Source organism: Coenobita brevimanus, chromosome 42, assembly GCF_032717465.1.
Source record: "Coenobita brevimanus isolate Jiangsu-jjx chromosome 42, ASM3271746v2, whole genome shotgun sequence".
Taxonomy (NCBI): domain Eukaryota; kingdom Metazoa; phylum Arthropoda; class Malacostraca; order Decapoda; family Coenobitidae; genus Coenobita; species Coenobita brevimanus.
In genome coordinates this window covers 12,557,258-12,580,507 of record NC_136995.1, presented here as the reverse complement: position 1 = coordinate 12,580,507, position 23,250 = coordinate 12,557,258, and the positions used below count along the sequence as shown (strand labels likewise).

The window sequence follows — 23,250 nt, the reverse complement described above, 5'->3', positions numbered from 1 at the left end:
ACTCTTGTCATTTGTACAGCTTATTTAAAACACACAGATGTCCTAGCGATGATTAGCTTCAACCTGACACAAACCAGACACGTTAAGTAATTACATCTGACTGTATGCACTTTAAATCACAAATACATCATAGCAATATTTAAGATGTATGTATATATACGGTATCGAACTTGCAGGAAAATCAAATACAGTATACCTGTATATATAAATGTAAGCAAGTGCGTACACAGCTGTCTTGCACATGCCCGACACAAGTGGGCAGCTCATTAAATTGTCATGTGAGCCATCAACCATATAAACTACATGACTTACCAAGGATTACAATAAATCTACAAGTGACACACACACCACAAGGACACCAGTGATCCAGTCTGTTCAAAGTGTGTCTAGTCCTGAGCATCACCTGAGTCTGCCCTCCACTGCACCTCCTCACCCACCCTCACTGCAGCTCCTCCTCCAGCCACCCAGGTACAGGGTAGTCTAGTCTTGTCAGCAGTTTCTCCAGGGCTATGTTGTAGGGCTGGTAGAACTCCTGCAGGATATATGTTGTTAGATATCATCATCAACGTCCTTACAACTCTACTTATCATTACACTCATCATCGCCGTCATCAAAGTCATTACAATCACCATCAATGTCATCACAACTGTTGGCATCAATATATTCCTAAATATATATAGTACATATATTTCTTGCAATTATTTTCAACATCACCCCCATGAACACACTAAGCTCAATAACAGCTTTTCCTGAATAATTTACTTCTGTTCTTCATAATATGTAAATATTAATTATACAAACAATCAATAATGAAATGATATAAATACAGCAACACAAAGGAACAGTTATGCTGATGCAATTTTATATCACCTACACCCCCCTTGGGAGGCTACGGTGCAAGGCCAATTTCAGGGACTTTGTTGGAACATGTGGCACTTTAGGATGTCTTCATGTGTTGGCAACAGTATAACCAAGAACCTCCGCTGTTTGGTTACAGAAACGTCTCTCAACTCCCTGTAACCAAGAAACTCTGCTGTCTGGTTATACAAATGTCCCTCAACTCCCTGTAACCAAGAAACTCCGCTGTCTGGTTATACAAACGTCCCTCAACTCCCTGTCTATCCCCTGAAACATGGATGGTGGACTACAGGGAACAGTCAACTCCAGGTGGCAATTCACCAGAGTCACATCCGGATGAGCCTGGAGTTGCAACTAGTGTTATTACTGGATGCCTTCCTAACATTAACCAATGGCCCTTGCATAGGACCAAATCTATCACTCTTGGCTGATGGTTGGCTCTATAACCCACAAGACCACAGCAGCTATATTTAAGAGTATCATCATCATCATCATCCGAACCTCCTTTCCCACCCAAGGGTGGGGTGAGGAGTAGCAACTTCCAAAGGAAATGTCGGAAAATGTACGTCTTACCTTCAGTAGCTTAGCATCTGATTCATTCATGGGAGGGTAGACGCGGCCCTTCCCCCGCCCAAGGCATTTGGTTCGATCATCCCCGACTACTTGACAGAAAAATCCCTTCCTCTTGTCATACCTATGGGTGGGAAAGCAGCATATGTCCATCACCATTATCAATATCCTAACCGTGATTTCCACTAACACTCTCAGGCTCCTATGAATTGCTTAAAAAATTAAAAAATAGAAAAATAAAAAATAAAGAATTACGTGAAATCAAATACTATACATTCCCTGATCATAAGAGAGTTAACGGTGCTAATATTAACATTATTGGCCTTCTATGACTATTAACTCAATAAAATACTCTAGCATTAGCTAAAATACAATGCAACAATTGTCCTGACCATGTATGGGGTAATATGTGGAAAGGGAATCATTCAAAATTAGGACCATGTAACATATCCATTTCCTCATCATTCAATGTCACCAAAATTCTCTCTTTCATAACCAATGCTGTAATTAAATAACAAAAAGAGGACCCTTGGTATTGGAAGAGTTGCATTCATTTAAAAAAATATATATATCACTACAAGTAAACAAAGAAAATATGCATACCAATTACTATAACTAAAACTACACCTTATGAATCAAAGAAGCGCACAGTAGAATAAAATATACAGTATATACAAATAAATAAATAAATAAATAAAAATTGCCTTCACCTGAGATGCTGTGTGTAGTTATAGAAAGGCTGTATTCCCAGGAAGCGCTGAAGGTCATTCATAACATAGATGGGGTCATTCCGCAACTCCTCTCCGTCAATGATGTTGATCTGTGAGGCTGGGAAGTGGTCCAGCCAACGCTCTATGTGCCGTGCGTACATCCCCGGCACCAGGCACCTGACACATGCATTAGAGTTAGGTACACACACTTTATCTTCAACAGACGTATAGTAAATCTTGTTACAAATGCCCTTTTTATATCTTTATTTCTTATTCAGGTTGGGAAGAGGTCCAGTCAACAATATGTGCTGCATGTACACACTAGGAACCTGATGAAACTATAGTCACGGCATGCGACTCTGAGGTTGTTATTATCATGCCCTGGCAACCTACCATTCAAAAGTGTGTCTGATTTTGTGTATAATATGAGACGCATGTGATTCGTGTATAATATGTTCATGTATAATAATATTCGTGTATAATATATTTGTGTATAATATATTCGTGCATAATAATATGATTCAGGTATGATACGAAATCAGATGCACTGTTCAATGGTAGGTTGCCAGGGTACGATAATGACAACCTCAGAGTTGTGCACCGCATCTATAGTCTAAATAGCTCCATACATCTTATTCCTAATAGGCATGCAGTAAAATTCAGAAACTACCTTGTTTTATGTTATTAGTTTTTGTTGATGTTGGGAACCGGTCTAGCCAATGCTCTAAGTGCTGCATGTACAGTCAAATACTAAAGACCATTCACTTCTCCTGCCTCAATCATATGTGGGTGATTAAATGCATCACTATGTCTTATTCAGGCACCTATGAATCCAACAGTGAGAACTAGGCAGATATGAACAAACTTTAGCATCTGACTATAAATTTCCAACACCAGGCACTTGACAAAACCATAACAATTATATCCACACATTTTGTCTCCAGCAGGTACACAGTAAACCACATTATAATCCATCCATTCATCACCCAATCCACTATCCCCAGCACTAGGCACCTCACAAAATCACCATATTTACTGCCATGTGTCTTATTTTACAGTTCCAAAATGTTTATGCACAAAGGGATAAAATATACTGACTTACGGCCAAATCTTCATGCAACTGCCTCCCTTGAACCTTTTCCTTACCAACGGATGACTGCAAATGGTATGTTTATTTCTCATCTATTTTATTTATGGATTATGCAACTTATGTCATCATCATCATCATCCTGAACTCTTTTCCCACCAAAGGAGGGGGTGAGGCAGGGTCCAGAGAGTAGGAAAAAGCCTGACAGAAAGAAAGCTAGCAAATGTCTGTCCAAAGAAAAGGGTCATAGTTACCGGTACTCACATTCATTCACCATTCAAGCCCCTGGAATCCTGACTCAATCTCACAACTACCACACACACATAAAAATGCCACTTCCAATTAAAAGGGCCATACTCACATTCATTCACCATTCAAGCCCCTGGAATCCTGACTCAATCTCACAACTACCACACACACATAAAAACGCCACTTCCAACAACCAGAGCACATACTTATTGCGTAGGTTCCTGAGTGGGCGTGGGTGCTTGTCAGTGGATGTGATAACCTGGTGGAAGGAGTACTGGAGGGCTGTGTGGTCGCTGTGGGCGCGCATGTGGTGATACCATGAGTATGCCCGCTTACTGGGAGAGATGATGGTGATCACCTGTGGACACAACAGGTTCAAGGGTAAAGTTCAGTTAGCACATCCACTGTGATAGTGACGTTTCTTTTTTGCTCTTGCTATGGTCATATAGTTTCTCCACGTAATTTCTTCAGATACCAATAGATCTCTAAGAATGAATGGGTTACAAATGTTAGACACAATCACCACCAAGATGATATAAAATCCATTTTTCAGTAATTTTATATTACGTTATTCACTACTGATGGAGTTAAACACAGTCTCCACGAACACTTCAATATCCATGGCAATTACTTAAAATTATATTCCAGCTAATGTCAAACCATTTTAGTTAGCTCAGAAACAAGCTCTTAAATGACGGGTCTGATTAACACTGAAGGAGTAAGTTCTGCGCATTACAGGTATAAATACTGTCAACAAAAGAACATGTTGCAATAAAATGTGAGAAAAAAACTATACTGCTATGTATCTGGAATTACCTATAACAGTTTACTCACATATAATAATCATCATAATCATAAACCTATTTCTACAACTAAATGGATCAGATTAAATCCGGAAATAGGATCCTACCCATCACATTTATTAGTGAAAATCATGATGACGATGACGATAAAAATAATTATATTGATGGCGATGACAGTGACAACAATGACAAAGACGATGATGATGACGATGAGGATGATAATGATGATGATGATGACAATGAAAGCAATAACTAACCAGCTTTGCAGAGGGCAGCAGAGCTTTGACCCGCAGCGGCACCATGTCCCCCTCGAAGTACGTGGCACTCTTCTCAAACAGGAACTTGGCTGAGGAGTTGGCTGGCACTGGGAAGAACTGCATATACCTGCAGGGTGAGGAAAAGGTGAATTATGAGTGTACACATAACCCTTCTCTATTCCAGCTGATCTATCAATCTACTGCTAGACACCTTAATCCCATATGGGGTTGCCACAAACAAATCATCTCCATGTCACCCTGTCTTATGTTATCTGGCTACCCTCTCTCCAGCTCACACCATCCTCTCTCATATACCTCTTCATCCCACCTCTCCCTCATATCTTCAGTCTCCTCCCTCCCTCCACCTCACTCACACCCTCCTAGTCATACAAGACACTATACAACTCATAAACATCCACTCTTGCCTTGTGGTACCGGAGAGGGATGCCTTCATGTGGTGACACTGATAAAAACACATCTCAACACTCCTATTTCCCCAAAGGAGGAAGATGGACTGCAAATGAAGGGCAACTTTTGCCTGAGAAAAAAAAAAAAAAAATGGTAGATATCAAGTTTCTTGAACACCAGCTGTAGAGTACGTAAACCCTTCAGCCTGAGGGCATACAGGCATTTTGCACTGCGTGCCTGCCATCTCCTAATTAATCATTCAGCACTGGGCAGACTCTGAATCATTGGTACCACGATAAAAAAAAACTGTATTCAGGTGGAGGGGATTAACACTATCTCCTTTCTAATTTTTAACTGCGCCAGCTTCACTCACCAGTCTATGCCTTTATAGTAGTTCTTGCCATTGAAGAACTGCACTTCCTCAAAGGTCTCAGGTGAAGGGTAGTTGGCAAGGATGGCTGGATGCATGGCCAAGAAGGTGTAAAGAGCAGTGGTGCCTGTCTTCTGGGGACCAATCACCAGAAACTTGGGCAGTTGGTCACAAGTCTTCTCTTTTGCCCATATCTGCATGTGTCGATGGTCGGCACATGGGTACTGATGAGATATGGTGGTTGTCATTAGTTATTTCTGATCCTCAACACCAACATCCTATCCATATTTCCTACTAAAAAGGTATAACTACCGTATTAACAGAGTCCCGGTGAAATGAACCAAACATCCATTCACTTACTTTTCAAGCCTTCAAACAAATTTTTTGCTTCATCTTTGAAGCCTATCATTCACATTTTTTTTTTTTATGCATTTGAAAAACCCATGCGAGAAAGATTTCATCAATTTCTGAAGTTAAATGATGGGTGCAATCCATGTCATGTGCTTCTCCATATACAGTATACTCCATCTATCCGTGCACTAACACCACCAGAGTATATGCCCTTCACCACTCCACTCCTCCTACAATAAAATTTTTACTTACAATACAAACAGAATCAGACAGCCTCATATTATGTCTTCTAAGGTGAAAGGGCATAAGGCTAGTTAACCAACTCACACCCTTGGTTGGTGTTGCAGAGGGATGACTTCATGCAGTGGCACCAAATACTGCCAGACAGCTCTGCAACCCAGGTATATAAATGTCTCCCACCTTCCTCCCTCTCCTCTTAAAGGGGGATGATGCACTTCTGCATAATGGCAACTTCAGCCAGCAGTCCACCAGGTTTACATTTCAGATGAACCTGGGTCTACTATTACTATTACTACTACTACTACTACACAATTGGTGGTTAATAGCACATACCCCCCACACCGGATCAGCCTCATCAGGGAATCGGTGGAAGTACTCCTCTGCCAGCTGCAGTGGTGGTACCGTGCGCAGCTGCAGGTTGGTCCAGCACTTGACGAACTTCACCACCGACTCAAATGTGTACAGGGCCAGACGGTCATTGCCATAGTTGCTAAGGTGGGTCATGAATATACTTATCTGAAAATAACATTTTGGTGATGATGTGGACATACTGCAATACACTAGGACACATACCCTGAGAAGGTGTGGTTGTGTGGAGAGAATGAGAGCTTGACAAGGTGAATATGAATGAAGTAGAAGGGGAGAGGAGTAGGAGTCCAAAGATGAGGTGGGGAGCTTCAATGGAAATGTATGTGTGAGTATGAAGGGTGTAGGAATTGGAGAAAGGTTAGCATGATGGCAGACAACAAAGTGGCATGAAAGCAGTAAGAAAAGATTTTAAAAATGTAAACAATTATGTAGATTTCACTCTCACTTCAACATCTGTCATCACTGTGCTGATTTTAAGATGAGAACGACAATATAAATTTCATTCTCACTCCTTAAACAGTTATAAAGTCAGTGAAAAAAAGTTGATACTTCTGGAGCAATTCCTATATACCCACACATGGCATGAAATTTTAATTCAGAAGATACAGATGGAAGATATGAATAAATACTTAGTGAAGTGAGACGGTGAGAAGGAAGGGAGACAGAGAGGGTGGGGAGGGGTAATGGGAAGAGGTAAGTGGGATTTGGATGAAATCCTTGTATATACTTTACAGATTGTTGAATGGAGATGAAACGTATAAGTGTATGGCAGATAAAGTGAGGTAAGGCAGCAAGAAAGGGAGAGAGGTAGAAAGGGTGGGTAAGGGAGAGGAAGAGAACAAAACAGTGGGATTAGTATCAAGTTCTTTGAGTATTTTACAGTCTAACTACATATTTTGTGAGCAGTAGATGGAAGCCTACCACCACCCTGGGGCATACTACCAGGTGAACAAGAGTGAAGTGTTACTGGGCTTGGTAACAACAGTCCTTTCATCTTTACTTGGCCCAGATTTTTGTCCTGCAGCATTTTTCACAACAATTAAAAAAGTGACTGAAAAATACAATGCTATGGCTCTACATTCTCTCTATTGCATTCCATCATGGCATGGATCATCTTCTATTACTAATACTGGTAAATAGTTACATCACAGTAGGTCAAGTAACAGTGAAATGAGTGCAGTTACATAACCATTCACATCTGCACAGAGATTTCAGCCACAAATACACAGAAACTTAGCCCAAGCAGCTAACCCTCAAATTTACAAGCTTTCCTACAGATTTCTGATTCACTTCTTCTGTATTAAAAAAGGCTGGAGGAAAACAGAGCACAGGCCAAGTATTGCCTGTGTAGTAAAGGTAACTACACAAGAAGGGGCAGTGTGGAGAGGACATCCCCTTACCTAGAAAACAACTTCCCCCAAAGTATTTAGGAAGACCTCATCTTCTGTCTGGCCCTGGTGCTGTCCCAGATCATGGAATCCCCATTCCCTAAAATCAACTTCCCGAAAATGACTCAGGTTTTGGATCTGGGAGCTGTACCTGCCCAGAGTCCAGTCAATCAATGGAGGCCCAGTGTGACTGTATGTGTTGTTCTTTCTTTTGATCTATCTATCTGTCATTAAATCCTTTTTTGCCTCATTACGAGCTGCGCCTAGAGCCCCAGGACGTGGCATCACAACATTTATGGTGAGGATGCAAAGTGCTACACACTCCAACTGATGTCCTTTACACAGAGGCAACACCTTAGCCCTTGAAAACCTCCTCCTCCTCACTTATCATCATCATCATTATCATGACCAGCTTCACTCCCCATGAGTAGCATTATGTGAGCAATAAATCCCCTGAGATGCACACTGTTATGGGCTTCATCCAGTTGGAGTGCCTTAAACCACTGGACCAGCACTTAAAAAGTTTGATCATCTTATTCTTCTTACCCCCCCCAAAAAAAAAAGATCATCTTATTCTTCTTACCCCCCCCCAAAAAAAAAAAGTTGAGTATGATCCAGAAACAGGAAGAGAAGAATATAAAAGAAAGAGACCCACCCAAACCATCAGTCTCATAAGTGTACATGCAAAATACTATTTTAAGTGAACTAACTTTAAATGAAGGCTAAATATACTCTCTACCTTTCTTACATATGCAACCTTTCTCGATCCATCAGTGACCTACCGGGTTGTAAACAATAGTCTGGAAGAGTTCTCCGCCATGTATGGACCTGTCTAGCACCTCACGTCCCCCCGGGTAACTATCTATGAACACGGTGTGGGTGAAGAGGCCACATGTCTGTCTTGGCAGCACCTGGGGAAACACATACCATCATCATCATCATCATTATCGTCATCATCATCATCACCACTACCACTGTTATCACCATCAACACTTTCAATGTTGTCATTAACATCATCATCATCATCACCATCACAATCACCATTACCATCATCATTATCACCAGTGTTATCACCACAACCACTACCATTATCATCACCACTTTCACTGCTGTCATTACCATCATCATCATCATTATCATCATCATCACTCCAACTCCATTTTCCATTTCCTCACCATAATGTTGCGGTGAATGAAGCCTCGCCTGAGTCTGGCAGGGTACAAGTGAGGGTATTCTTCAGAGGATGTCACCCGCACATTCCACACCTTCTTCCAAGCAGCGTATAGAGGCTCATGGACGGGGTAAACTCCAGAGTGGTGCGGCGCGATGCTGTAACCTGCCAACAAACAATACATTCTTTCCTATGCAGATGATATAACACTTACATGTACACACCAAAACTCAAACACAGCTGCACACATCATTCAACCTTACCTCAACACACTACACGAATGGTTCACCACAAACAGGCGCAAAATAGCCCCAGCCAAATCTACAGTTACTCTTCTCACAAACTGGACAGCAGAACACAGTTACATCCCACACCTCACCATAAACAACACTCCACTACCACACACAAACACACACCCAAAATCCTTGGTGTAACATACAATACATCAATGTCATTCAAACAACACATCACAAACATTAAAAATAAAATAACACCAAGACTCAATGCTTTGAGGTCACTTGCCCATACAACATTCGGACACAACAAAGAAACCACCACCACAGCATACAAACAATACATACGTTCAGTGATGAATTATGCAAGCCCTGCCTGGGCTTCTAACCTGACCAAAACACACTACAACACTCTACAGACCATACAGAACAAGGCCCTAGAAATAATCACAGGCTGCACAGCTACTACACCCACAGACCACCTACATCAAGAAACCAAAGTCATCAAGGTCAAGGATCACCTAGACATGAGAGGCACCCAGTTTCTTGCTGCAGCCTCCACAAACCCACAACATCCACTACAGTACATGGCAGCACATCCACCCACACCAAGGAACATCAAAACAACACCCAGCACACAATACCATACACAAATACTGTCATCTCTCCCCCCTCGCCCACCTCAGACCAGCTTCCAGAAGCATATCCACACTCAGATCACTCGCCGCTCCATTCAGTCATTTAAAGACAACACACAGCTGCATGCCGGCCTCCTGACATCCATCCTTCTGAATCCTATCTTCCTCGTGAGGACAGGGTCCACCTGGCCAGGCTGAGATGTCGGCACCATCCAGCCCTCTTAAGCTACCAGAAGAGGCTGGATGACTCTGTCGCTGATGCCTGTCCAGGATGCAACACAGCACCCCATACTATTAAGCACATTATGGAAGACTGCATTGCACACAATCACCTACGCCAACAACACAACATACACTCTTTGAGAGCCCTGTGGGAAAGCCCGGTCTCGGCCATGGCCTTCCTAAGGGACTCGGGGCTGTTTGGCCAGACTGCCTAGGGAACAACTACTACTACTACTACATTCTTTCCATACGAGATTCCTATTCCAATTTTGCTGTCTGATATCATATTTTCATTCAAGAAGCAGATAAGCAATCATGGCACAATGCTGCAACCAGGCTGTAAACAAAGTATTAATCTTCTCCATCCAGTAGGTGTCTGTTCAGCTAAAATTATACTGTACTGTCTAGAAGTACGACGAATATCATCGTCATTATCATCAACATTATCATCATAACTATTACTTCTCCCAACAGTGTACTAACGGTCATGAATGGGACAAACTCCACAATGATGTACTGTGATGCTGCAACCTGGTAACATTAAACACTTTAATTTCTTTAAATCCACAACCAAATTTAATTTCATTCTTACTATTTCCAGATGATTTTATTCAGCTGAGGGGACACATTTTATAATGGGGGGGTTAACAAAGCCTATATCTACCCCCTTCAGTTCAGAAAGTCTCTCCAAAGTTGAATACTATCATCTGAGGCAACTATCACACAAAATATGGCAATGCAGCGAAGAGGTTCAACTCCACAGAATGACGGACCAGATTTTCACTAACAGACTGACTGGCTGATTGATTAAATTATCAGGTCATGGCACCAAAATGCCAAAGGTCTTTGCTGCTATACAGCACGGACAAAATTAAAATAAAGGTAAAAACACAAATGCCATACATAAAATTTCCCACACAAATATCAAACACACACCATAAAAGACCTTATCTCTATAACTGGCTGTGATGCTCCAGAGGGCTGCCATACAGCAGTGGCATCAATAAAACAGGACAGCTCCACTGCTTGGTTATATAAATGCTCCTGAACTACTTTCCTATCCTCTGAAAAGAGGATGGTGGACTGTAGGGAAAGGGCACCCTCAGCCTGCAGTCCACTGGTATAACAGTAACATCCAGATGGGCCTGACATTGCCACACCAACAACAGCAGCAACAACAACGACATAATATGCTGTACCATACCTGAGTCAGTGGGTATGCCGTGACTTATGGCAAAGTCCTTATTAAGCTGCATCTGATGCTCCAGCTCCTCTTGTAGGAGTTTGTGTGGCTGTGTGTGGCCCCACATGTGACCAAACCACCAAAAGTCATCCACATGATCTACACAAAGAAATATGCCACGGTTAATTGATGTGGATGTGCTGGAGTGTTAGTACAAGTACCCTGATATGGCTTTGCCATATGGAAAGAACTGAGAATGAGAGATTGGCTTGGATGGTGGGAATGAAGTGGAGGGGGAGAATGGGAGGAAGAAACCAAAGATGAGGTGTAGGGATTGGGAGGAGAGGTGTATAAATGAAAGTGATGTACACTGGAGGGAGGGCAGCCTGATGGTGGAGGGTAGGATGACATGGTAATTTGTTCATTGCCACACCTTCAGGATTAAGAGGACTGGCTGTAGACACACAGATAGATAGTTCTTCATGGCTGCTTCAAAAAAGGTAGTTTCATTACAGTGTTGATGATAAATTAACATTTTCACTACTTCAAACTGCTCTCCTTAAAAATGCTAAAACTGCCCATTTCCAACTCTCCAATTCCTCTCACCTCTAACCACCATGGAATCACCATTGTCTTCATCATTCTAACCTTCCCATTTCATCATCATTAACATTAAATCATCAATCTACTCCCAGTCTCCTTGTTCTCTCATCTATACTCCCCAAGAAACTATCATCATCATCATCCTACATCCTATACCATTATCATCATTATCCTACTGCCTATATCATCACCAGCACTTGGCTATCCTTGTACCCACCAAGCAGTGTATGGTCGCCTTCATTCTCCTCTGGGTAGCCGTTCTGGTAGTACTTTCCACTGAAGCCCAGATTGAAGTGCCACCCAGGGACCATCTCCTGTAGCCGCTTCTGAGATTCAAGTAGGGCCTGGAGGGAAAAAGGAATAAGAGTTATTGTTATTATTATCATTATTTTCATCATTATCATCATGTCATTACTATTATCACCCATTATCACCTCCTCCTCCTCCTCCTCTTCTTCTTCTTCTTCATCTTCTTCTTCCTCAAAAAAAATAAATAAATAAATAAATAAATAAAGTGAGAGGAAACTATCAATGCCCAGTGAAAAGTGCCACACAACCGTTCACACATCACTCAAGCCTTCAGAACTGCGCCTCCACGTCAAAGTATAATCAACCCACAGGAACATTACTGGTGGTCATCCTGGCACCTTCCTTGTGACGAAAATGTTTTCCATGTCCACCAAGATGCATTGGTTGAAGACACAGGGGATGTGATCTAACTTGACATAGAATCTGTCTATTCCTCTATCTATGGCCATTCATCTCAATCATAGAGGGGATGGGCAAAACAAATCATCTTCACATCACCCTGTACTCTCTCTCTACCATCAAGCTGCCCTCCCTGCAAAGCACACCTCCCTCATTCATACCTGGACTAAAAGGTTTAAAAATCCACTCACGTGCACATCATTGGTGGTCATCCTGGTGCCCTTCTTTGCAACAAAAATGTCATCAATGTCCACCAGAATGTACCGATCAAGGGTGAGGGGGATGCGGCCCAGGCTGACATAAGAGACTGCATCCAGGAATAAGAGTCGATGCAGCCACAGGTCCAGACTGCCTCCAAATAACACACGTGGGATCCCATCAAGCTGGCCTTGGTCCTGTACAACAATCATCATCATCATCATCAACCAGACCTCTATTCCCACTGAAGGATGGGGTGAGGCAAGGCACAGAAAGCACAAAAACACTGACATAGGGAAAAACTAGTCAAAATCATCCTAATTCAATGCACTACCACTGCATTTATATCTTATTACAGTGCAATCGGTCCTCATTTGAAGTTTGCAATATGTGCAGATAAAATGTTACATTAGCCCCTTGAATCAAATAACTGTTTTATTATTATTCTTCCTATTTCTAAATTTATCTAATCAACTTCCGAGAGAATATTTAAACTGAAGTAGTTAGATAAAGCCTATATTAACCCCTTAACTACTACAAGTTCATCACAAGTCCAATAAAATAATCTGCAAATAGTAAGAATAAAATGGGAAACACGTCACCAGACTCAAGGGGTTTAATGACATTCTACTTAGCTTACTCCTGATTTTCCCAAAATTGATTTAAAGCAACACCTTTAGCAATTTCACTGCCACATAAAGTAACTGACTCTTTATTACAATACCCATTTTAGAGCAAAAAGTACTGTATAAACCATACTCGAGGCTCTTGAGCTGAATCATATGGTCTGGGTGACAAACAAAATGGAGCTCCAAACATCTGGGACACTCACTCCACTCTTGAATCCTGAGAGAGTTAATGAGCATTTATTTCTTTTTTTTAACTGTGGCTTTATAACTTTTAAGCAAAATTTAACATAACAAAATTAAACAACAATGTGGACTTAATGGTACAAAACTGTACACTAATGCTGGGTCAGTGATAGCTATAATCTTTGGTTAATTTAAGCATATTTTTTTAACAGAAGCTTTTGTCCTGGCTTGAATATGAGGCAGAACTACCAGCAATGTACAGTACTGTATGTATCCCACTCTCAACACATGCACAAGGTTATGGACCAGAATGACGGTGATGAGTCGCTCCTCTGAGAAGTGTGTGACAGCAGGGTACGCCCACTCCAGTGGGATGTAGGTGGGGTCCTCAGGGGTGAAAACAGTCCAGTCTGTGCCAAGGAGAGGGCCCACTATGGTTCCACCAGCACGAGTCAGTTGTAACACTGGGTTCTCTGCGTTGAGGCTCACATTCTGCAAACACACAAAGAGAAGGTTGGATTAATGTTTTTATAACATGATATTGTATTCATATCAATTCTACCTACCTAACTACAGCCACATGCCTTACTCCAGAACATGGTGGCCCCCATATAAATTGCCCCCATATCACCCTGTCCTCTGCCATCAGACTGTCCTCTCCCCATCTCACTCTACCCTCCTTTATGTACCTCTAAAGTTCATCCCTTCACCCTGATCTACCTCTCATCCTCTTCCCTCCCCCCTCACTTACATACATGCTCATAATCAATCTCATTCTTCATTTGCTGTACTTGGCCAAATCATCTCATTCAGCACATCCACATCAACGCTACAATGTTTTTTAATTTCCTCATTTGTCTGTCTCTCCCTCATAGACATTCTTCCATTCCAAAATGAAAATGAAATACAGATTTAATGAAAAAAAAAAAAAAAAAAAAAAAAAAAAAGGTAAAGGTACAATGAGATGGCACAGACTTCCTCAAAGAATGTACTGGTACATAAACGGTGTGCCAAAGGCGGTCTTTGAAAAGTTACTCTGAAAATAAATTTAGATCGGGAAGATCATACATAATATGGTTAAGGAAAGCAAAATGGAAGAATGGTGAGAAAGAAGGAAACAGAGTAACTGATATAGTGAGAGATGTACCAGGTATGTGAGGATATAGTAACCTGGAGGTGGTTCTACAACAGCCACTCCCTGTTGGGGCATTCCCTGGAGAGAGCAAGGTGTTAGAGATGATGATGACATCTAGCAATTTAACACCAAACATTCTTAACCTCTTCTCTGTCTCTCCGTCTCTCACATTCCATAACCACTTGAAAATTCTGCTAGTACTGTATTGTACAAAAATATAAAATATATACTACCTCAACACTGTACACAAAATCATCATTCCAGTCTAATTTTAACACCTAAGGATGGAGGGAAGTTAGATCTGGAAAGCAAGGAAGGAGAAAACAAAGCAGAGGGAGTGCTAATCAACAGCACACCCAGCAAAGCAGACCAGACTTCACTCACCATTCTAGTCCCCAGAAACCTGACTAAGCATCGCAGGCCTAACCATCTGCACATTTTTTACAAACCAAAGTTCCCATCTGCAGGTGGGGGGGGGAAAAAAAAAAAAAGAGGCAGGAAGATGACAACCATGCAGAATTTGCCAAATCAGTGGTCTAATGTAAACACCCACCTGGAGTGATGGCCTTTTGCAGGCTCCATCCCCAAGTTTTAAGAAGTGCTGCCAAATGGTCATTAAGATAGATGATGTATGCTGGTCATCTATCTTAATAATGTACTGGACTCTGGCAGCCTTGCATTAGGCCCATACTCCTTGAGGGGGTAAAATCTGACTGGCTGTTACCATTACCAAGGTGCTGGAGAGGGATGCCTTCCTATGGTGGTGCCAATATAACCAGGTGGCTTCACTACCTATCTTCCCTCATTTTTTGTACCCCCAAAGAGAAGGATGGTGGACTGTAAGACGTCAACTTCAGCCTGCAGTCCACCAGATTCATGTCCAGATGAGCCTGGGGTCAAAATAACATTTACCAAAAATACTGTACTGAAAAAAGAATTTCCTATCACCTTACCTCAAGCGCCATATTGGTGTGCACATAGAGTGGGAATCCTTTAAGCTTGGCCCCAACTTTGGTGTCCTCCCTGGCCGGCATGAAGCCCACCACACCCACACTGTAGTCACGCAGGTACTTGTCCAGCAGCTCACGGTTCCAGGGGTCCAGCTGCAGATACCGCTCAAAATTCTCAAACACCACTGCCCCATACTTGCCCCGGGACAGGTTGGTTAGCCCTGGCAGTGACCTACCCAGCACCTCCATTTTGTACCTGTAATGGTGGGTGGAGAGGTATATGAGAGAGGGGGGTGTGAGTTGGGAGCAGGGCAGTGAAATGGCGGGGGACAGGGCGACTTGGAGGCGATTTGTTTGTGGCCACCCCAAACGGGATTGAGGCGTCTGGCAATAGATAGACAGATAGACTTATCCATCTATCCATCCATCACCCAATCCTATTTTGCCCCACGAGGAGTGCAGAAGCCTGGGGCTAGGCAAGTTGGTCCTGCCATTTAAGATCAGAGTAACCAGCCTCACTCATCTCTGAGTGGCATTATGTGAGCAATAAGCCCCAACCACTCCTTGGATGCTAACCTACACAGGCTCAATCTGATTAGAGCGCCCTAATTACCCACTAAACCACCAAGCGCCAAAATTTGGTTATATGGTTACCACCTAGCATAGTAAATGGATTCCTGGTGTACAGGAAACCATTTGGCTTGTCACTCAGTGTAGAGTCACCATAAACAGAAGGAAGAGGAAAGAATGAAAGATAGACAGAAGAGGAAGTAAGGAAAGAAGGAAGGAAGAGAGGACAGGCACCCCCTAAGATTTATAAAGATGGATAAATGATAATGATGACGGCTATAAAAATGTTGTCAGTATAGGACCACATAGCTATGATTATAAAGAATTATAATAAATGAATATTCATGATGGTAACTGATTATGGTATCTATACGCAGCAGTAACATCTATGCTACAGTACAGTATGTTACTTACATTTCATCTGGAAACTAGATAAACTATTTTTTTGTACAGCCAAGAAAAAACTTCTCTGCTATATATTTACTAAAGCACTTGAATTCTGCAATGAGTACTCCAAAAGATAAAAATATCATAAAACATTTTCATACAATACAGATACAATTCTGACATCCTGACACAATATAGCCATTAATTAACCCTTATTCAACTCTCATTCTAATCTGACCTGTAGCCTCATAAGCAAAAAAGGAAATCAACTGGATCACAATTACAGTATACAAGCAAGTACAATACATAAGGAAACTGTATCACAATAATGAAAACAAAGGGTACTCACTTAATTCTATTGGCAACTAATATGTTAGCGATGGCTTTGCCAGTCTTGGAGTATTGAGTTTCAGTAAATAGCAGGACCTTCGGCTCATCACGCAGCTTGTTTTCCGGTGAGCGTGGCGGGGCACGGTGAGGCCTGAGGGTTGAGTTGCCCCCACCGCCTTCTACCATACCCGCTGCACTACCACCACAACGGAAAACGGACTCCGGGGGCCGACTGCGCACCAAGCTGGAACACAGGACAAGGCTGCTTCTCTTTCAGTCTCCACCCAATGTCAGCTCCCAATCAATACCTCTACATCATGACTATATCCTTTACACACCAACACCCTGACACCACAATCACACACACCAACACCCTGACACCACAATCACACACATCAACATCCTGACACCACAACCACACACACCAACACCCTGACACCACAATCACACACACCAACACCCTGACATCACAATCACACACACACACCAACACTCTGAAATCACAATCACGCTCAAACCAACACCCTGGCACCACAATCACACACACCAACACCCTGGCACCAGAATCACACTCACACCACAATGTCTGAGCACCCTTACATGAACATCACACTCTTACACCACCACTTCATTCTTACCACATTCTCATATAAGCACCACATCACTGCAGCCTCTCTATGGACAAACTATTATCACCACCACACCAGAAAATTGAATCTGGGGGCCACATCAAGCTAGAACAGAGAACAAGGCTGTTCTCTTTCAGTCTCCACTTGATATCAGCACCCAAGCTATACCTGTACACCAGGACTAAACCCTCTACACAACAACAGCAACAGCCTTAACATTACCACCTTACTGCACCTTCACAATACTATGACTCTATTACACACACATGGCTACAACAAAGGATTTACATACACCTACAATGTATTCTCCTGACAAGCAAGCTATACTGCACATCATAGCTATACCTATTCCACACCCACAGCAAAGCCCTTTTCTACACTCTCACACTTGTATTACACCCACACCACAAGCTACTGACACCATTCCACGGTCTCAGACTGGTATTACATCTACATCACAATCTACTCAAACCAACATCCTTACCAACATATCTTGATACACCACTATGATATACTGATCACATTCTAACACCATTATACCAATCTTTCTTGCAACTTTGCACCTTTACTATTTTTCTAAACACACATTATTGTCACCAACAGATATTCACACCTATACAAAGGTACATATACACAAGCTCTCTATACGCATCCACACACGTTGGCCACACACACACACACACACACACACACACACACACACACACACACACACACACACACACACACACACACACACACATCCCTTCACTCAAGATGTTTCAACTGTGCAACTGACACAGAGTAGATGTTAGTAAAGCCTCACACAGTTCAAAAACAACACTGCAATCTTGTGAGCCTGGGAGACTTTCTGATGCCTCTTTGGAAGTGACCTACAGTATTTGAATATTATAACCTGATACACTAAGTCCTTGTTATATATCACAGATGAGTTTAAAAATTTATCACAACTTTTTCACACAACTAGTACCATAAACACTTTTCACACAACTAGTACCATAAACAAAGGGACTGATTAACTGATTAAAACAGGGAATCATGGCAGCACAATATCAAAGCTCATAAATAACAAACTGCAGCAAACCGGTTCATGAGCCTGAACTCTATATATAATGATGGGGCTTAACAGGCAACCTTTCTTGTAATTTGCTGTGGACTTAAAAAGGCTAAATGAAAAAAATGGCAACATACAATAAGGACTTACTGTACATGCTACTCCCTTACAAGCAATGTCACTAATCACTTCTTTATACTACACACAACCACACAAGATAATAACGCTTGCTTGTCATGAAGAGGTACAGGAAGGCCTCCTAAGCTATTAAGAACATGGCTCTACGTGTTCCACACAAAAAGATATAATGTGTTAATGTATACAGCACAAAACACACACAATAACACACTATAGAAAAAAAATAATATAATCTCTAATCCTCTGACCAGCAACTAATTTTAAATGCTCTTCATCCCTCTTACTTCAGTACATGAGACTCAAAAAGCTCCTGAAAGGAAGCTGCCAGCCCAATAACTCCGTGATTCAAACCCTAATACAACTAATGGTGCTACTTGACTCAGCTGTCCATCCACCTTTTGTGGGGTTATAGATAAAATGGGCACCTAGAAAAAGTAAGTGTGGTACCCTGAATGATGTAGAGACCTGGTACCCCAGGACAGTGAGTGAATAACTCACCACAGGTAAGACCTGAGTTATTGAGATAAGCAACGCAACTAAGTACCTCAAGATGTCGGACTCCACCTTTATGCCTTAGGCTATATGGGTAGAGCTGTGTACACAGCACCTTTCAGTATCTCTCTTGGCCTTAGAAACATGAAATTGCCTGATAACACACTGAAAAATAAGACATATAATGTACTACTCTTACACCATGTTTTGGGGGCCACCAATACTGTTAACACTGATCTGTATACAGGTACTGGTACAATGCCATGCAGTAGAATTCAGCCTCCTTGGACCTTAACTTTGGTCTTCTAACTGTATCTCAAAGACAATGAAATCAAGTACAATAAAGAACTGTATTTAAATGTAATGCTTTTCAATCACAGTTCAATCTGTGTGTATAAACTCATGATGACAGCTGTCTCATGTTGGCATACTCCAGCAGTCAACACTACTTTTACTATAAGCAAGACCTAAAAAGTATCAAAGTATCAAACTGTTTCACAGATTTCCAGATACAGACCGACTGAAAGCAAATCCATCGTGTTTATGTACATCTCCTGTCATAAGGTTGCAAAGTTTAACCAAATCTGTAGCAACAGGCCACGGCTTCTCTTACAATACAGGAAACTTCCTGAACCAATCTCATGTACTGCAATACCTTAAGTTTCCTTGATCTGGCAGGAGAAGAGGATTCAAATACCGACAGTGACCAATGAACTACACAAAATACCAGCAAATGCCTACAGTTTGTGAGCGGAACTTCAGAGTGGGAGTAAATATAATTGATGCTGGTCAAAGAATTAATATTTTCACAAGTGCTGGTCAATGAAAGCAAGTACTGTACTTTGGTGCAACATAACCAGCACCATACACCATACACCATAATACACCATGTAGCTTCCAGAGATAAGTCTTTGTAATAAGTACAATGGTCATATACATAATTCAGAGGGTACTGGTAATCAATGTGCAATATACACATGCAGCCTTCTGCTTACTGTGCAATATACATATGCAGCCTACTGTTTACCTCACTAAGAAGAGAAGCAGCTGGCAGGCATTACAAGCAGTACCAAACCTGCCCAAGGCTCAAAGGCCTAAGTTATGGAGATGAGCACTGCAGCTAACAGTCTCATGGCATCTGCCCCCACCTTTACCTTTTCCCTTTGAACTCCCTCCTTATCCCCCACAGGAGGATGGTGGACTACAAAAGTGAAACTTCAGCCTGTAATCTACTGGGTTAACATTTTGATGATTCTGGGTGAACACCAACAACAATTTTCTCTTGCAAACAACAAATTCATATTTCTCACATGTCATCTATTACTTTGAGTGTTACATTAGGTAGCTATCACTTTCTTTACTCCTGCAAAGTTTTCAAAAGTGGTGAAACACAATTATAATAAGAAAAATACATCACCAAATTCAATGGGTTAAATCTCACAATAAAAACCAAGATGGCTATAACAGCATGATTACAGTTCTGTGTTGGTCATAAAAAATTTTCAGCAACGTATATTACTGTATAACTATGACAAGGAATGTTGGGGAGTAGTTCTAACAACCTTGTTGTATAGTCTTAAAGCTTCAAAATGAATGGTAACTATAAATTATTACCAATGACTATTACCAACACTACATATTAGGCTATACAACATGCTCTTTCTTCTCATGCATAGGTAAGGGAACAATGCCAGGAAAACTCATCCTTGAAAACTCTAAAAGTCAAATCAAGATCTGTTCATTTTCAGATGCTTGATTACACTGTACAGTATTCTAAAATATGGAGGCCTATGATATAATGAATGATGGACTAAGGATAACTGTTACATTGTACATAGGAATGACTGAATTTTTTAAAAGTTCTTCTGTCAGAGTTTGAAATAAAAAAGAGAAAATGTGGTTTTAAGTTTGTGTATACAGGTATTGTACATAGGTTCTGTACCACATGCTCTTTCAAAGGCATGCACTAGGCCTATATGTTTATTACTCTATACAAAGACAAGAAATTAATGACTGCTTACAAAATATCAAAAATGGCTGGCAACAGTAAGCACATAAAACATACATTTCTATATAAAAAAACAACAGCCATAGGCCTATTATTAAAACTAAAAGAGCTAAAGTGTGGACAAGCCCATATTTTTTGACGGTCATTAATGGAACCCCTGTAATTGTTACAAGTGATAAATCCCTCCTTGTTGGAGGGACACAAGTCATGAGTGAGAACAGTGGAAATGAGTTATCTGAGAGGAGCATGTGGAGTTACATGGAGTGACAAACTGACAAATGAGGAACTGAAGGAGCATTGTGGTGTGGATGTGGATGTGACAGAAAGTGTAAGATGTACACTGAGGTGGTTTGGCCATGGGGAGTGTGAGAGACTAATGAGGTGAGTGTATGTGGGTGAAGTGGAAGGGGGGGAGAGGGAGGGGGATGCTGAGGATGAGATGGAGAGATGGAGTGAAGAGGTACCATATATGAGAGAGAGGGGGGTGAGCTGGAGGGAGGCAAGTGAAATGATGAGGGACAGGGTGATGTGGAGGCAATTTGTTTGTGGCCACCCCTTATGGGACTACGGCGTCTGGCAACAGACATAGATATATCAGTCTGCGTACCACATTACTGAGTGAAGTTAACAACAGTACAGTACTGTACAGGGAAGTCAGACATGTTCCATTAGCAACACACGACTTAAAAATTTTTTCAAAAATTGGTGGCCTGTCCACATCTTTTGAGCTCCCAGTTTTAACACCAGTAGTACCATAATACAGCCGAAGGTTCGCACACCAAGACAGCCACATGTAGCCTATGTGGAAATTGTGTATGCGAATCTTTAACTCCCGCTGTGTGATGTCATCCCTTGTAGTTTCTCACTGCTAATGCTTTGTGAGCTTATTTAGCTTATGGGAGATCTATCATAGCGAAAGGGTTACTGAAGGTAGTATCTAACCCCTGCATTACCAAACACCTCACCTAAGTTGAATAAAACTGTGAAGGGAATGAGGAAATAAAAGACATAAGATACAATTCTACTAAAGGTGTTACGCTATAGCCAAGTACATTACAGTATTAACTGACAGGATAAAAGTTGGTAAGCAAACTGTGACTGCTGCTATATTTTCACTCCTGTACACAACTTTAATTGATATATCATAAGGACAGGAAGAGTGGAATGCAAAATCTTCCCATGTCATATTCTTCCAGAAAAATAATTCATTAAAAGGGAAAAAAATAATGGCAACTTACTTACATAGGTGGTGTTGAGAAACATAAGTCAGGGACAAACTTTAATCCTCTAATAAAACTAAATGAGCAAAACTAGTTAGAAATAAACCGTTCAAACCCAAAGTCATGCCTCTGCACATCACTGCCCAATAATCGCCTTAAACAAGCTTATTTATGAATCTGGGAAACGGCAAGAAGCAGGAGGTGTTATTTACGAAGCTGGGAGAGGGGACAGATGTGGGACGTGCTATCATATCTGGCCTCCTACCTGAGGAAGGAGCGTGGTGACGACTCTCGTAGGGAGTAGACCACCACAAGTACCACCACAATAGCCGCCACCACCACATACTTCCGACATGACGCCTTCCTGGACCCTATGAGGCAGTGTGTCGTCCGGTGCCATAGTCTCCATGGCCGACACACCAGGGGTAAAGTTCTGGCACTCTGGGGACTGGTCGGCACTATTATCCGGGTCCGATCTCCCCACGCATAACTGTCCAAGGAGGGGGAACCCGACCACCCCTGTTTGTCCTCCATATTCTCACGTTTCTAATGTGGCTGGGAGAAGGCCAGGCAATCATTTGACAAGGATATAGCACTCTTTTCACCTGATGTTACAACAGAGAAGGTCAGGCAGTTACGTGATGCTGCAATGGCACTTTTTTCACCTGACATTAAAGTACAGAAAACCTGGGAATCACTGGACAGGGTGATGGCTTTCTAATCACCAGGCAGTCATTTTGCAACATTTTTTAACATCTGGCATTAAAGCGTACTATACAAAGCCAGGCAACAATTTGACAATGCGATGGCACTCTTTTCACCTGACGTTAAAGTACAAGATGCAGAAGATAATGGGGCAGGTTCTCCATGACAATGGCCTCCAAGTGGACTGATCCATGGCCACCTGTG

The 23,250-nt window shown here is 41.7% G+C and overlaps 1 protein-coding gene across 1 annotated transcript; it reads right to left on the bottom strand.

Moving 5' to 3' along the window:
• Positions 1-439: 439 nt before the first annotated feature.
• Positions 440-22,918, bottom strand: sfl (N-deacetylase and N-sulfotransferase sfl). Its single transcript, XM_080270680.1, has 16 exons — positions 22,607-22,918; positions 16,820-17,062; positions 15,517-15,769; positions 13,735-13,920; positions 12,610-12,813; positions 11,928-12,054; positions 11,129-11,266; positions 8,836-8,996; positions 8,443-8,571; positions 6,237-6,419; positions 5,316-5,536; positions 4,535-4,661; positions 3,681-3,832; positions 2,139-2,315; positions 1,432-1,552; positions 440-532 (listed from the first exon to the last, which is right to left on the bottom strand). Exons 1-16 carry the CDS (start codon positions 22,873-22,875, stop codon positions 440-442), a joined length of 2,784 nt encoding a protein of 927 aa, XP_080126806.1. The 5' UTR covers positions 22,876-22,918.
• Positions 22,919-23,250: the final 332 nt, after the last annotated feature.